At 37.5% G+C, this 16961-nt stretch overlaps 1 protein-coding gene across 3 annotated transcripts in view; it reads left to right on the top strand.

Moving 5' to 3' along the window:
• SS18 (SS18 subunit of BAF chromatin remodeling complex) overlaps positions 1 to 16961 on the top strand; it is a 44172-nt gene that overhangs the window by 7677 nt on the left and 19534 nt on the right. For all 3 annotated transcript variants that reach the window (XM_042798066.1, XM_042798067.1, XM_042798068.1), the window contains exon 4: positions 12052 to 12205. In XM_042798066.1, coding sequence (XP_042654000.1) covers positions 12052 to 12205 — 154 coding nt within the window. The remainder of the gene's footprint in view (positions 1 to 12051; positions 12206 to 16961) is intronic.

Below are 16961 nucleotides of genomic sequence, written 5' to 3' on the forward strand. Positions count from 1 at the left end.
AACAGCATTATGTAAGGGCAGGGCTGTTTTGGATTGTCTTCCCAGCTGGTTGAGAGTGGTGGCTAAATCCATGTGTGAAGTTGATGGAACTTTTTGCAGCCTCTTTCTGGGTTGTGGCAGGTATTCTCTTGGAGAGCAGTCAAGTCTATTACCTGCTGTTGTACGGGATAAGCTTGCTGCCCAAAAAGGGCTTCTATGGTGGGGAACACAACACCGTTGCATTCTTTTGATTTTCATTGATGCTACTTTTGAGGGAGGCAATAGCCAAGTATTAGTCTCCTTGAACTGTAGAAAGCAGAGATGCAGTTAAAATTTGTTACCAGGAATTCCATGAGAACCTCCAAAAAATAGTAGTGAAGTATCGTGTGTGTGTGTGTGTGTGTGTGTTTCTAAAGACATGAAATACCAAACTGCAGAACCAGGCGTCTTATCCTCCCTGACTTCTATTTACTTATTTGCTTTATTGAGAGTGGTGTAGTAGCATTAAAAAGTCATTGCAGACTACTGAGTAAGAAAATAAAGCAAACAAACAAACAAAAAAAAAACAACCCAAAACAAAAAACCCCACCCAGTTTTCCACTTGGATGTTTTCCCTCCCCGATGTGTCTTCATTTTGCTAAATACTTATAAGATGCCAAAGATTTGTAATATACCCGTGACCATCAATTTATTGGGAATAGTAGAGGGGAACTTATGTACTGTACTCCAGCCTTTTCATATCAGCATTAGTTTTATAACAGACAAATACTGAGGTCTGCTGGAATTACTAGATTGGTAATATTCATTTTGTTTAAACATAGAAAAAGTTAATTTTTTCAGGATTTTTCTTATATAATGCAACTTGCCTTCTGTCAGCATACAGAGCACTTGATTTCCGTATGTATTTCAAGAAGGTGATGAAAATAAATACTTAAAATATTACTTCTATAATGTACTAGTTTTATTTTGTATTGAAAGTGCCAGTTTCTTCCAGTAGCAAACTAAACTCTGTGTGAAATGACTTCCAAGAAAACTCATTGTGTCTGAAAAATATTCACATCACATGAAATGTTTTTTCTTAATTTTTTAAGACTGGAAAGGTTATTAATAAATGTATTAATTAGAAAGTAAATTTTCTTTTTTTGCTAGACATATTTCTCAAAACTGATGCTTTTTGTAGGACTTGTGAAATCCCTTAATGTTCCCAGACTTGTCACACAGATTGAGGCAGAGTCCATGCCATTTTATTTACAAAACACTCCTCTATAAAATGGTTTTTGCCTCTTAGAAACACCCCACATCAACACACACTGAAATGCTGGTTACTTCCGAGGAAACTGCTTGTTGTGGTTTAATCTCAGCCAGCAACTAAGCACCGTGCAGTTGCTCTCTTGCTCCTGCCTTTTCCCAGTGGGATGGGAGGAGAGTTCTAAAAAAAAAATGTGAAACTCATGGGCTGAGATAAAAACAGTTTAATAACTCAAAATATAATAATAAAGTATAATAATTGTAACTAAAGGTAATATAACAAAAAGAGAGGGAAATAAAACCCAGGAAAAGATAAGTGATGCACAATGAAGTTGCCTACCACCCTCTGACCAGTGCTTGAGCATCTTGTGCACTTGCTCACTGGCAGAACATGGGAAACTGAAAAATCCTTAACTTAGGCTACGTAGTACTTAGCAACAACTGAAACATCAGAGTGTTATCAACGTTATTCCCAGACTAAATCCAAAACGCAGCACTGTACTAGCTACTAGGAAGAAAATTAACTTTATCTCAGCTGAAACCAAGACACTGCTTTAAAAGGTAGAACCATTAAACATCATTACTAGTACTGACTAAAACTTTTCTTCAGGGTTTTTATTGGAAGTTGTTTTGTGTTTTTATTTCTAAAGCTGTGATTTGAGTGGCTGAATAGGAGTCTTCAACATAAGAATAGTTTTATTCCATCAGTGGAAAGTCTCATAGGATCTTAAATACACCAGTATTTTTCAAAGGAGTAGTGTTCAATCTGTAGTCGTAATGTACTTGTGATTAGTTTGTAGAAACAATTTGGAGTCTCAATCTCTGCTTGTTTAATAGCCTTCATTTTGAGCATAATAGTTGTCTAATATATATATATGTTAATTGAAATACCTTGATACTGTTCTTGAAAAAAGCAAGATGGTATCCAGAAAAGAAAAATACGGCTTAGTTTTAATAGTTTAAACATAAATTTTCAAATAAAACTCCTGTTGCTGAAGATGAGAGGAATCCTAAATTAGTAGAATATTTCTTCAGTTATGTACCAAATGCCTGGGAAAGTCTGGTATCTGTGGTAGTATAGCAGAAAGTCTGTTTGTGGTACCTGCTTTCCTGCTGATCACAGCTGGTATTGGTTGTTAAACCTCTGGCTTAATTCTGTGTATATTGAATGTTAACGTGTTGATTAAATTAGTTTTATAGCAGATACACAAAGCAGTGTGGTGTATTACTCTGCGTTAGCCTTTTAGAACACAAGTCCATGCCAAATTCAAGTTCAACTGCTTGTAAACTGAATTAATAGAGAACAGAGCAAAAGAAAGGTTGAATGTTTCCTGTCAAGAGGTGAGCGAGCTGTTAGTTGGAAGTGGAGCTTGGATTTTGAAGAATAATTGCTCTAAGTGTTTGTTAAATAATTTTCAAAAATCATAATAATTTCTAAAGACTTTTTAAGAGAGAAACATTAGATAGCCAAGTTTTTGAGAAAGGGAGGAAAGGTGTTGCATTCATACCTACCGTATTATGCGAGCACACGCCGGGGAACTTTACTGTCAGTCTTCAAGTGAGAGTCAAGTAGAGCCACTGTGGTTGGGATAGGTAAAAGAAATTAAGCTTCGCATTTTTGTAGCGTTACTAGAACTCTATCAAGCTAGTGCAAATCCATAATTGATAAAAGCTAATCTATTCATGCTTGCATCCTCCTTGAAAAGCATAATTTCTTAAATTATTCCTTCTTCCAACTCTTTGTACTCTACGTTTTTATTTGCTATGTTGATTTTGCATAGCAAAAAATACTTCCTGAGTTTTGAGAGCAAGAAACACATGCAGTAAACCTCCTTTGGTAATAGTCTCTAGCCCCAGTTAGTTAGGCTTTGTCACTAAAGAATGGGAAATGTGGGCCATTTGGGTTCATGTTGTAGTACCACGTTACTCTTAAGAATTCAGCGTTACCACTGTGTCAGTGATCTCAAGAGACTCAGCACTTTGAACAAAATGGTAAATAAGAGTTTTCCTGAAGTTGTACAGTATTACAGATCTGTTAGACATAAGATTTAAGTCTTTATTGCTGTCAGTAGCCCAGTTCTTGGGTATGACTGCAATAACCAGTCATAAAAGCAATGCATTATAATCTAGCTGTATAACTGCTTACAGAGAGCTCTAGTGTGCCTGTATCACTTAATTGTGTCTTTGCTCCAAGGCCTGCACATGATCATCTGTATCTATTTTCTTTCTTTGCACCTTTGCATTCTATTTGACTTCTGACCTCTCTGTGAACACTCTGCCTACATGTTCATTGTATGTAAAAATGTGTTTATGGGATATTAACCAAAAGAGAACTAGTTTTTCAAATAGCTACTCAGATTTTGTTTTGTTTTGTTTTTTTTTTTTTTCTATGGGTGGAACATAAAATAACACATCTATCTCTTATACCAGGAAACTGAAAAACTACTCATTATGGGAAGAAAATCTTGTAAAATTGTCAGTAATACAAGCTTTTTAAAAGGCAAAGCCAAACCAACCAAATTTGGTCTGATTTAAGTATTGTGGGTTGTTTCTCCCCTAGCCTATTTGTTGAATCTGTAACACCACCAGTCCTTGTGTTGATGCACATCTTTAGGAGCTAGTAGTATCATCCTGCTTTAGCAGAAGAGAATTGGGTATGATGTGTTTTTAGAAGAATTTTCAGATTGTGGATCCTCAGTTTATCCACGTATGCCGTGGTCTTATAACAAAAACTACTTTTCCAGGTTGTGAGTTTTGCTCCAGAGTCTTTTAAATTCTGGAAAGAAGTTTAGCTGTTGTTTGAGAAGTCAGATTTCCTTTTGATAGTAATGGTTATGCTGACATGACCAGAGCTTTACTCTCATCAGCTGCAGTTCTGCTCTGTGATGTTTTGAAGTTGCTGTATGGTGAAGCAATCTGGAGAATAAGTCCAGATTAATTAGGTGGAAAGGGGGATACCTTCATTCTGGATTAATTCAGATTAACCACTGGGTTATGTAAATGGCTGTGTTGGCACAACTGAAAGGATAGTACTGGGAAATGGTATGCCACTGGAGGGAGCTTGTTAAACCAACAATTCCACTAAAAAAAAAAAAAAAAACCCAAACCCAACCAAAACAACAGAATATAGGAATTTAAGTTGTTAGCATGTTAGGAGGGAATTCACAGACCACTAGTGTACTCCACTTTAAATAAGAGGATCACACTAACTTCTGTAAACTACTCTGCATGTTTTGCTAATCCGGTGTGTCCACATGGGGAGCTAGTGCACTGTATACAAAAATTACTTATAGTGCCTACTAATTCCTGTGGTTGATCTAGAAAACAGTAAAAATAGCAGCCAATTTGAATTAGGAGTATGCTCTAAAGTGTAATTCTTTCATACTTGAAGGTGTGATTTGCCTCTCTGTAGTACAGTATCTGCACAATAAATACCTATTTCAACCCTGGGCAGTTTGCTGAGAGCGGTACAAGGCAGTCTGGTAACATAGATGCTGAGTCGTTTAGCCTGTATGGTTTCGCTGTTTCCCCAGTGAAATGCTCTGAGGGTTCTGCACGCTTCTTTCTGCTTTAATTGAGTTTACATAAGGCCTTCTAGCTGGAATAGAGATGGAATTTTTCTCTTAGGTTACTAAATGCAAGCAAAACCTGTAAATATTGGACCAGACATTAAACCAACTTAAAGGACAAAGAGACACGAGGTAAACAGCTGTGAAACAGAAGGCTCTTGCTTTTGAGGACAAATATGAACTGCATTTTATGGGGGAATTATAGAGTGCCTCTGAAGTTGTCTGTTTTCTTTAGCTCAGTGTTCCCCAAGTTAACGTCCACAGTTGTTATTCCTAGTCACTTAAAATAAAACTATCAGAATTTGTACCAGGTTATTTAACTTCTGATTTAAATAATTTCTAGTTGTATCAAGAGTTAAGAATTTAATGTGATTATTTTTTAAGTATCAGAAGAGCTTTTGCTATGTGGACATCAAGTATTTTAGGGTTTGGTTTTCTGGTTGTTAAAATGATGAAAAGAATATGTGTGTAGTGAAATATTTCTATATAGTTATATATGCAATTTGAAACAACTAAAGATTCCATTGTCCTCTTTAAACAAAGTGTTTAAGTATTACACTATGTACTGTTTTAACATTTTGCTCAAGTACTAAGTTAGTTTATCTGATTTTTGAAGATACTGATGTAAATTGAGGTTTAGGAACTGGTTGTCATTCTAATTTTAGAATTCCTTACTGCTAGTGTCACAACTGGTACTTCAACACTGAGAGCTCAAATTACATTTATAATTAACTTCACTATTTAGACATGATTGTAAATATTTTTCATGTAGAAATCTTCTCTACCCCCAAATGTCACAGTTGCTGAGAATTCATATAGGCTCTTTATTTTTTTAATTTAATATATTCTCAGTACTAGAACACCCTGCACCTTGTAGAAGAATTGTAACCCAATTAAATAAATCTCTCCTCTTTCAGATCTCAAAAATGTATTCCTTTATGATCTTATTTCCCAGTCTGACACCTCGGTAAGTACTCTGCAGGTGCCATCACCACGTATCACCAGAGTACTGTTCTCTGAGACTGGGACAGGTGCTGTGGTATTAGCAGGGCAGGGTACCTCCTGGGATGGGATATTTTGCTTTGCAGAAAATGGTATTTGAGAACTGAAAACAAAGATGATTGGTTAAATCCTGAGTTAGAGCTTCTCTTAGAAAGATGAGAAGGATTTTATGTTTGTGTTCCATGTAGCTTTAATTGTAATTCCGAGAGAATTTCAAGAAAATTGTATTTTTGATAGTGTACTTCAAATTTCTATTGCTATCTGTATTGATTAGCAATACTTTGTTTTAGTGTGCTTAACAGTATTTCCTGTCTTTTACATTTTATTGATGACTGAGTTGGTATTCCACCTCAGTTTTTATAACAATTAATGTTCCATAAACAACTCTTTCAACCTGCTGTTGATAGTAAGAAAAATCTGATAGGGCAGAGAAGAAATGAAAGATGGAAGTTCCAGGTAGTAGAATTCCACCATGGCAGCTTTTATTGTTTGCTGTCTTGGATTTGATCTATTTTATTATTTAAGAGGAAAACCTCTTAAAAAAGGCAATTTGGCTATTGTTTTAAGTGTATGCTTTCAAATAACTTTGGGGTATAGTAGGATTTTGTTTGCTGAAAGTTGTCAGTTCAAGTATAACTTTTTTTTTCCTCTTTTTTTGGTTACAACTGCAGGTCAGTTTCAGTCTTCTTCCAGTTCAGATTTCCAGAGTTGAACAAAATAGTTTGTAATTTGTTTTGTTTTGTTTTTCATGCTTTGATAATTTTTTAAATGCTCATAGTGTCTATAAATTGTAATCTATGTGTTTGGGGAAGTGAACAACAAATTAGTATTTAGCAAATGAAGCTGTGTCTAACATCTTACTTGTAAATGGCGTTTTACTGATAGTAAAATGTTTTAACATTTTCTACTTTATAATAGGAATAAAATCAGTGATTTTAATTTCCATTCCTTTCTGTCATTCATCCAGCAGGAGGGAGGAAGTAGCCTGTCTTTGGTACTGTTAACCTAACTACATTTTGATGTTGTTTCACCCTTCATATCTAGACTGAATGAGTATGGTTCATGTTGGGCAACTTCCCTTCCACGAAGGGTGGGGAGTTTGTTTTTCTTAGTATTTAGCTTTTGAACACTGTGTGGTCATTTTATATTTTAAAAGGTCTTTATCGTGCATATTAATGTGGATAGTGAGTTTCCTTAACTTCTTGTGGTTTGAGCTCAGAGGGCACCTGAGCACCACATAGCCGCTCACTCTGATCTTCCTCCCCAGCGCTTGGAAGGAGAAAATGAAGGAAAAGGCTCAAAAGGAGATAAGGACAGGGAGGGATGAATCAACCATTACGGTTAGGGCAAAAGACAGACTCCCTAGGGCTAAAAAAAGAGAACATAAATTTAAATTAAACACTAACAACAGCACTTAACAGACAGAGTAGGACAGTGAGGAGCATTAACACATCTGAAAAATACCTTCCCCCCACCACTCCCCTCCTCCCTGGCTCATCTTTGCTCCCGATTTCTCTACCTCTTCACTGCCAGTGGTTCAGGGGGCAGGGAATGGGGAGGGTGTGTGGTCAGTCCTGCTGCTTCTTCTGTCTCGGGGTAGGGGGAACTTCTGGCGTGGTCCCCCTCTCACAGGAGACAGACCTCCACAAGCTTTCTCCGACTCAAGTTCCTCCCACAGGCCACAGCATTTCCCATGCTGCTCCAGCGTGGGTCCCTCCCGTGTGTTGCAGTTCTCCTAGCTCTGAACTACAACAGCAAGGGCTTCCCACAGAGTTGCAGCCTTCTTCGGACACAGCCACCTCCTCCAGCGTGGGGTCCTCTGTGGCTGCAGGTGGGCATCTGCTCCACTGTGGACCTCCATGGGTGGTGGGGGGGGGTGGTCCTGCTGTCTCACTGTGGGCTGCAGGGGGGGTACACTGTCGTACCTCCCCCCTCCTGATTTCTTCCACTGACCTTGGTGTTCACATAGATGTTATCCTCGCAACTCCAACTCCTCCTCCCAGGTTCCACTTCTTAAATATGTTATCACAGAGGTGCAGCCACCATCACTAATTGGCTCGACCCTAGCCAGAGGCTGGTCTGACTTGGAGCCAGGGGAGCTTTGAGAAGCTTCTCACAGCTACCACTGTAGCCCCGTCCCCTGCTACCCTGCTATTCACTCAAACCTAGCACACTTCTCTAAGAACAAAAAAGGTTAAATGACCCAGGTTTCCGTAGAGTTTTGGGTTTGGGTTTTTGTATACTTGTTTGTTTTTTTTAAATTAAAGATGATTTAAAAGAAATTTATCACCTGTAAAAGCCTGGATCAATTCTGATAGAAATAGGGAAGTTGCCATTTTAAAACAATTCTTTCTTGTTTTCTTTTGGCTGCAGCCAGTAGAAAAATACTCTGGAAGAATTTCACTGGGGAATAATTATATGTGGTGAAGACATTTCTTTTTAATTACTATCAGATAGTGATTGGTTTATGACCCTGACATGAAGCTTGTAACACACTTTTAAAATGTCCTATATAACATAACATTTTTGATGGCATATATATGTGTAATTATCTCTGAATCTTATTTAAACTTTGTTCCACTATCTTGTGTTGGTGAATTCCTCAGGTTTATGTGATTTATGTGGTGTCTTGTATGTTTAATGTTATTCCTCAATTTATTGCCTGTTCTCCTGGGATTTTCTTTGTTGTTAAAGCATAAATTGGATGATCTACTTCTTGCATGTATCATACATTAAATTGTATTTCTGTCATATCCTCTTATGTTCATTTCCTTTCGATGATGAAGAAAAAAAAATTGTCCTTTTTGACTTGTTTCAGGTGATAATATTCAGTCTTTAATCACTGGTTGCCTGTCTTTGGAATCCTTCTGCTTTTTACAGTATCTTTTTGCGATTGCTTTCCTCAAACTGAATGTGTATCATGATCACAAACACTATGGCACCTTTTTTCTTGCATAACGTACTTCACTTTTTATCAAGTACTGCAGATAATCAGAAGATGAACACAGGTATTATGAATAATTCTTATGGATTATTTTTTTATTATTTTTGCCCATCTAACTGTCTGGGTAGTCATCGGTTGTTTGGTTTGGTTTGTTTTTTTTTTTTTTCCTGTAGTAGTTACAATAGGAGTTTCTTCTTTCTGAAGAAAGAGTGGTTCTAAATTCTCGTATAATTGCTGTATATTTATCCATGTTGAATTTCACCTGACACAATTCTGATTATTTTTTTCTTCCACAATTTTCTGTAATAAATGTTGCAGAATCTTCAGATGTTGACATTTACTGACAAATATTTTTAGGGATCCTCTATATATCCTTTATTCTTTGAACTTTGTGTAAAGTTACTGCTTCTTTCTTCACTTTGGGCAGTTTCTGATCAGTGAAAGTGTGTACCTGTGCACAACATATTTCTCCAAAAGGCTTTGTCAAAAAACTTCCATTAAGAAGTTTTTGTTAAATATGCAGCTGAGTGGTTTAATTTATATTTTTGAAAATTTTTAATAGATCAGAAAGATAAGACTTCCCTATATTGACACTTTACTAACTCATCTTTATTTTTATCATCGTTAGAGTTTTGTAAACTCTTAATTATTTTCATCCATTTACTTGTAGCTTGAGGAACAAGGCTCACAGATTTATGATTCCTAGAATTTGTCCCACTACTTTTTTATAGAAAGAGGTACAGTGTTTACATATCTTGTAGCCATCTTATAGGGTAGCTTATTTTTAATGAAGGATTGAATTTGTTAGCAGCTTGGACGTTTTTCTTGCATTATTTTCAAGAATCTGAAATGGGTTCACACAGGTCTTTGGGCTGTTTCCATATCCAGAAGCTCCTCTTGCTTAATTATTTCCTAGTAGTACCTTTTTGGGTGTTTTCAGTTACTCCCTCAGTTCTCTCAATTCCCTGTGGTTTGTGAAGCCTGCAGTTTTTTTGTAATCCTTAATACTTTTTTTCCCTGTCCTTGAATGTTTGCTTTCTCAATGCTGTTTTTTGCTTACTGCAGTGTTTGTCTTAATGTTAAACAATAGTTGTTTTGAAAACTTGCCAAATAAATTTCAGAGTTGAAATATATCGTTTTGTCTCAAATAATCTTTGCAGGGTTTTTCTGGCCATCTTTCCATGCATAAGGGCATGTCCCTGTTTGTGTAATAACACCTGCAGGATAGCTAAAACCTAAGTATGATCTAATATTTTTTTAGTTCTTTATAGTATTTTTCATTATCAGCATGTTGTGTGAACATTGGATTTACTAATGATTTATACTTGGGATCTAAGAAGTTAATTTCAATTCAGAAAATATTTCAACTTGGATGTTTTTTGGCTTTGCTCTCTATTTACTGACATGGGGTTGTTCTTATGCTCTGAGCTCTAGCTGCTCATGTGGAGGTACCCAGTGTGTTGGCTTTGCTGGTATTCCAAAACATGCTGTCTGAATAAAAATTAATAGTCTCATTGTTTTTCTTTTTTGTTTGTTTCTCGGTCTATCAGTTTTAGATAATTTCTGTTAGATGCAAAAGTAGGATGATAGTGATCTTTTGAAGGTGAAGGGAAGGAAGACTTAACTGAAGTGGCCTCACTTCAGTTGCTCACTAGAGGAGGAATATCAGGCAAAGTGGAGCAGCATTTCACAGTGTTCAGAGAGTAGAGCTGCCTTCCACTCTTACCTTTTGTACCTTCTGCCACTTCTGCTACATGATGAGGAATAAACTTGCTTACAAAAGATCATTCTCTTCATCGTGGAGGAACAAAAGGAATTTAGAAAGAGAAATCGTCTACTTGCTTGTTTTCCTTCATCTCCTTCCTTCTTCCTGTTGAAAAAAAAGCTTTTCACTAATTTCTGGAGAAATTTTTTGAAGTATTGTGGAGAAAATAATACCAGCTTGAGGCATATGAAGAAATGTTGAGAAAATAAATTAATACCATTCCACCCTTCCTCTTAGGAAGTAAATTATATGTGTGTATGTGACTATATTACCCAGATCTTGTAATCTCCAAGGCCAAAAAGAGGTCCTGCCTTACACTGATTTGGAAAGCGCTACTCTTCTGTACTCTATTAAATCTTGTCTTTATGAATGTCCTGATAAGTAGGTGTAGGTATGAGGGGAGCTGGGCTAGATGGGTACTTAGGGATCACCTTCCTGGTTCTTTCTATGAAGAGAAATGTTGAAAAATACACATGTTTTTCTCGTGGGAAAGGTTTTGCATGAATAGTTAATGGCTGTTTAGAGAGGGTCCTCAAAAGCCAGAGGCCCAGGCGTTTGCTCTAACAGAAATGATTTTTATTCCCCTGAAAGCATTTGGGTAAGGTATGTGAGGAGCACCGTACAGTCTCACAGGTGTCTTTAATAGGAAAATGAAGCTGGCTACTAGCAGTTTCTGCTTCTCCTTACATTGCCATGAGTAGAACCTAATAGTAAATTCCCCCTTGTATTTACTGTTTTTCTTGCTCTCCCTCTTTGAACTCTCAAGGTTATTCAGTTATTTTCCTCACAATTTCATTAGGAAATTTGCCAAAAACATCCTTTCTAGGCAGCTGTCTCTGGACCTTTGGAGGCCAGCACTAATGTGCTTCCAGTCTGTAGGGGGTGTTTGGCACGAAATTATGAACTAGGCCTTCAGCGCTTAGGGGGAGAGAGGGGAAGAGATTGCAAACATTTTTACCACACCCAGGTGTAAATTTCTGCTAGTCTATGAGCATTCAGAGGCTTTCATCTCTTGTTGTACCTGTTTTGTCCTGGTGCAAGGTCTGTTAACAGCAACAAATTGTTGATGTGAGAGAATTACAATGAAGAGTTATTTTTCTGTTCACCAAATGTTGCTTTGAAGGAAAGCTTTTATGTGTGTGGGAGGGAGCGACTCCAGCAATCTTAAACTGTTCAGGTATAATTTTTTAATGAGGCATTGATCTGTGGTTTTGTGTTTGTTTTGTTTTGTTTTTTTTTTTTCTTTTTTTTTGTTTTGTTTTTTTTTTGTTTGTTTGTTTTTTTTTTTTAATTTAAAGCAGTGCTCGAAGATGCTATGGTGTTGTCTGCATGTAATACTTCACGTAAAATTGATTGAAATATTAAATTTTTTTCCAAAATTAATATTGGGAGGAGTTAAACATATCAGAAGGAGCAAGAAATGTGTTTCAGTGCTTTCTTTCATACCCCACTGAACAATATAGGCAACTGCTGTACCATATGTACATATAATATATTTGTCAGACTAACTGCTTCTCGTGTTTGACTAAACTGTCTCCTTTCAGCCACCCACACAGAATATGCCTATGGGTCCGGGAGGGATGAGTCAGAGCGGCCCTCCCCCACCTCCGCGCTCGCACAACATGTCTTCAGATGGTATGGTAGGTGGGGGCCCTCCTGCACCACACATGCAGAACCAGATGAACGGCCAGATGCCTGGTAAGTTTTTCTCCTCTAAGACATTAACACCAGCGTTGCCTGGCAACTGAAACGACATGGGGGCTCAAGGGATACTAGATTGTTGATGACAAAACTGCTTTGAATGCCCCCGAGTACAAGCTCTCTTAGAGTTTGTTAGCTACAGAGCTACGTGACCTGTATTCAGTGTTTATCAGACTGCCCTTGGGCTTTGATGTGGCTGACACACAGCATTCCTCTGATGAACAGAACTGGCTAAATTTAGTCTGTTTGAAACTGTGCAGTACAGCTGGCTTTAGAAGGCTTATTGGGGAAAGGTATTGGCCTGTGGCTGAGTGAACAGAAATCCTTCCGTAAAAAGATAACGTGAAAGCATTTTAGCTAAACAATTAGATACTAATAAAACAGATACATCTTAAAGAGGGTGTTTCAAATGTGGGTAAATGTTTGAAAAAAAAATCTCTTATACAGAAAGTCATCCAGCTTTCACTAATCCTCTGTGTTCTTTATTATTGAAGATGTGTTGAATCATAAGGGATTTGTAAAGAAATGGCCTCCAGATTATTATTCTAGGTGTAAATTTTAAGTCAGTTTTTATGCCATCCTGTTTGTAATAAAAAGTGCTTGGAAAGTCAGAAATAAAGCAGTGAAACAAGATGATAAAATTACACGTTGTACCTATCAGTACTGGCTTTGGGGTAACTATTCCCTTTAGCAGTCAGATCAGAATGGAGTAGGCCCTGGAAAAGCTTGCTGCTTTATATAGAGGTTGTTTTCCAGAATTTCCACTCATAAAGTCATACTGCCTATTTCATGTGAATTGGCTTTCAACTTAAAATTGCATTCCCAGGATTGCTTTTGTTCAGGACCCCATAATTTTTTTGTATGGAGGAACTTTTCTTACAAAAGCTCTTCAAGGTATTGATTCTTCCAAGAAAAGAAACTGCTGTCAAAGGATCTCTGAAAATTCATCTCTCGGTGATCACAGGGATAAGCTCCAGGACAGTAAATGCAATAAATAACTATGCAAAACTTAATATGAAGTAAAAAAAAAAAAAAAAAAAACAAAAACAAAAAACAAACAATGATGGCTGTATTCTCTAATTTCTGTGCAAATCTTGATGAAATGGACCTGATAGTGGCAGCTTTTCTGAGAAAAGTAGCTGAATAACCTCTAGAGGCTGTGTGTAAGAAGTGTAATAAAAGATCCAGAGAAGAAGTTAGTTCCATTTTCCATGTTGGTCATGGTCTGCATTTGGAAGTGGAAAGAGCAATATATGCTGCTCCCTAAGTAGGGCAGAGATATTCTGGCTGTGGAGTCCTCTATCCATCTAAGATCCATCAACCCCCATGGAGAATAACATTGCCTCTCACAAATCAGTTTCCTTGACCCTCTAGTGTAATCACATTATTGTTATTATAATGATCTTTTCCAAGGAGAAGGATTACTAAGTCACAATGTGAGCATAATGACTTCACTGCAGAGCCACACGGGAGAAAAGTCACTCCTTAAACATACATATTTTGTAATTAGATAGAATAAGAAAAGAGCTGTTAGGAAAATATGTGAAAGGTAAATAGGTTTGTTTTGGTATTCACCTAGACGTATACTTAAATACAGTTTCCAAATAAGCTTTAATTTAGCCTTTCTTCCAACATACTCCCTTTTTTGAATGTGTCTTCCTTCCCTTCTCTGCTTAAGGTTGTCTCTGAGGATGTGAAGATAAACAGCTTAGGATGAGGGCATCTCTAATGTCGGAAAGGCAGGCTGAAATAATTTCATAGTTAGGCATTGGAAAAGGGGAAACAAAATCGTCTTGTTAAGTGGATAGCTGAATGATATTTTTTTTTAGGTGTTTGCTAGTTTGCTTGTATGCGAGCCTTTCTGTATTTCATAGACATGTATTTGTAATAATTTCTGCAGTGTATGCATTTGCTTTCTGTTTATAGGGTACTTACTCTTAAAGTTACGTAGACACTTTGTAATAGAAGCCAAATACAAAACCTTAAATACATGAAGAGATGATCTGTCCAAAAGAAATAAAGTCACTAATGTGCAGACCAAGAGAATCCAGGGTTGACAACCATGAGTTGACCAGCCTGAAAGTAATAGCAAGCATGCTCTTAAAAATTACCAGCTAAGGATTTCTGGAAGGGCTATCTGCATAGGGGCTTCCACAGGCCCAAGTATGGGTGGAAAGGTTGATGGGAGGATTAAAAGAGCTGCCTAGGGATGGTCAGGGCATGAGTTGATTTAAAGTTCTGCTGTAGACCTGTCCTATTACCTAAAGCGCAAAGGATTACTTTTGTCGTACTTGTGGTTAATAAAGGACCTGAAGTGCTGCTGAGGCCCTTAATTGCATCCCCTGACAAATGAGTGTCTGTATCCTCTTACCTGGGAAGGCAGTCATGATGAACCTTTTTCAGCCTATGGTGGAATAGAGTGTTATCTGTACCTGTCACAGCTTAAGGCTTTTACCTGAAAAAATTACCGTCTGAAGAGTTACATTGACGAGAGTTTGTGTGGTGCAAAGTAAGGGTGGTCTGAATTTGAAAGGAGATGATGAACTGGATTGTGCTGTTGGCAAGTTATCTTCTCCATTTCTTGAGCTTGTTTTATCGTATGCAGAAAGTTGAGAGCTAAGACTAGCTGTAGGGTTCTCTGGCCTTTGTCCTGGCACTGGTAGGTGACCTTCCTGAAGAACAGGTGCTTGTGTATTACCAAAAAGTTCTCTTAAAGTCTCCTTCCTGCAAATGTAGTCTCAAATGCATTTAGACTGGCTTACAGCTTCTCAGAGCCAAGATCCTGTCCATAAATGGGTAAGAGGAAAAAGTACTTCTGTTTATAGTCAAAATAGATACTTTTTCCACTAATTTTTTATAACACACAATCTAATTCATATGAAAAAATAAAATCAACTGTTATGTCATTATGTGCAGGAGAACTCTGTGAAATACTTTAGCAAACTATGAAAAAATTATTTTGTAAAGTGTGTTCTTACTATTTTTCATTTGCAAGGTTTGATACTATGGTCTTAGATTTTCCTCTGTCCTTGTCTTCTAGCTTCTCACTAACTACCTGATTTTGACCCCACAACATACGCATGCCTGATATTTCATGTGCCAGCTTTTTCTTACGAGCACTTTCTCCTATTTTAATGCTACCTGAGATGTGAAGTGCAAACCAGCCTTTTAGAGAAGGTGTTCTATTTTTTCAACTTCTTCTCTCTTGTGATGATTTTTTCCTTTCCCATTTTGCTTCTTACATTACCAGTTTTCAAAAACTTACTCCACTGTGTGCTTGGTTAGCTCTCTGAAATCTATTATTGACAATTTCTTCCTTCAAACTAAAAGGAACAAAACCACTCCCAGGCCCTGACTTTCTGGTACGAACCCTGTGTATTCCTTTCTTTTCTTAGGAAAGAAATTAAGAAAATAGTCTTCTAGCAGCCCTGCAATAGTTGCTTGGCACTACAGTCTGGAGCTTTTCTTCACTGTAGCTTTAATACATTGATGACTGAGCTCATGGTTAGAGATGATCTCACTTTTTCAGAAATAAACTCTCCGTTTTCTCACCATTACGGAGTTAGGCATTATTGAACTGAAGAGGAGACAGTATAGGCATCTATAGTTCTCTGTCACGGTCATAACCCTATTCACGGAGTTATTTTTTCTGTATTTGTGGTGGATCTGTACACCTTTGTACAATTCAATTTCTGTTCACCTTGTTTTGCAGGAACAGTGAAATGCACATATGATATCTTTGTCAGCTTTCATTGATAAAATACGCTTCTGTGTTAATTTCAGCAAGGTGTCTTGGAAAGTGCAAGAGGATAAGCATATTCATAAATTTATTCTCTGTTTCTTCATGTTGACTTTTAGTAGCTGTGTTCCTTGATCATTGTTGTCTGCATTTTTTCCTTTGCAGGTCAGTTGGTATTGCCCCTGTGACCTTGTATACAACTCTTACAAGTCTTCTGTATTTCTTAGGGTTTTGTAGTTTAACAAAAAACTTGTGGCATGTTTGGCAACAATGGCATCTTGGTGAACTCTGTATACATTAATATTTGGCTTGTTTACAGTTGACCTACTCTGTCACATGCTCTGGTTATACATATCTTCATAAACTCTTCATGTGGTGTTTGTCATACGCATAATCCTTGCATTTCATTTACTTTTTAAACTTGTCACAACCAGTCACACCTCTTTCTAATTTTAGAGTAGCTGCTCACATCCCACCTGAAGTAATGAGTAAACTGATCAGATGGTGGTGTAATGTTTGTACTTATAAAAGTATCATATGCCCCAGCATAGTTTCCAGGAGTGTTTGCTCCATGATCTTGCTGGGCACAGAGGTGAGACTGACTGGCCTACAGTTCCCTGGATCCTCCTTTTTTTCCCTTTTTAAAAATGGGGGTTGTATTTCCCCTTTTCCGATCAGTTGGAACTTCACGGGGCTGCCACGACTTCTCAAATATGATGGATAGTGGCTTAGTCACTTCATCCACCAGTTCCCTCAGGACCCATGGATGCATCTCATCGGGTGCCATGGACTTGTGTACCTTCAGGTTCCTTAGATGGTCTTAAACCTGATCGTCTCCTGCAGTGGGCAGTTCTTCATTCTTCCAGTCCCTGCCTTTGCCTTTTGTGTCTTGGGTGGTGTGGCTGGAGCCCTTACTGGTGAAGACAGGCAAAAAAAATCATTTGAATACCTCAGCCTTCTCCATATCCTGGGTAACCAGTTCTCCCATTTTGTTCTGGAGAAGGCCTACATTGT

Source organism: Tyto alba, unplaced genomic scaffold (genome assembly GCF_018691265.1).
Source record: "Tyto alba isolate M040663 unplaced genomic scaffold, T.alba_DEE_v4.0 Super-Scaffold_27, whole genome shotgun sequence".
Taxonomy (NCBI): domain Eukaryota; kingdom Metazoa; phylum Chordata; class Aves; order Strigiformes; family Tytonidae; genus Tyto; species Tyto alba.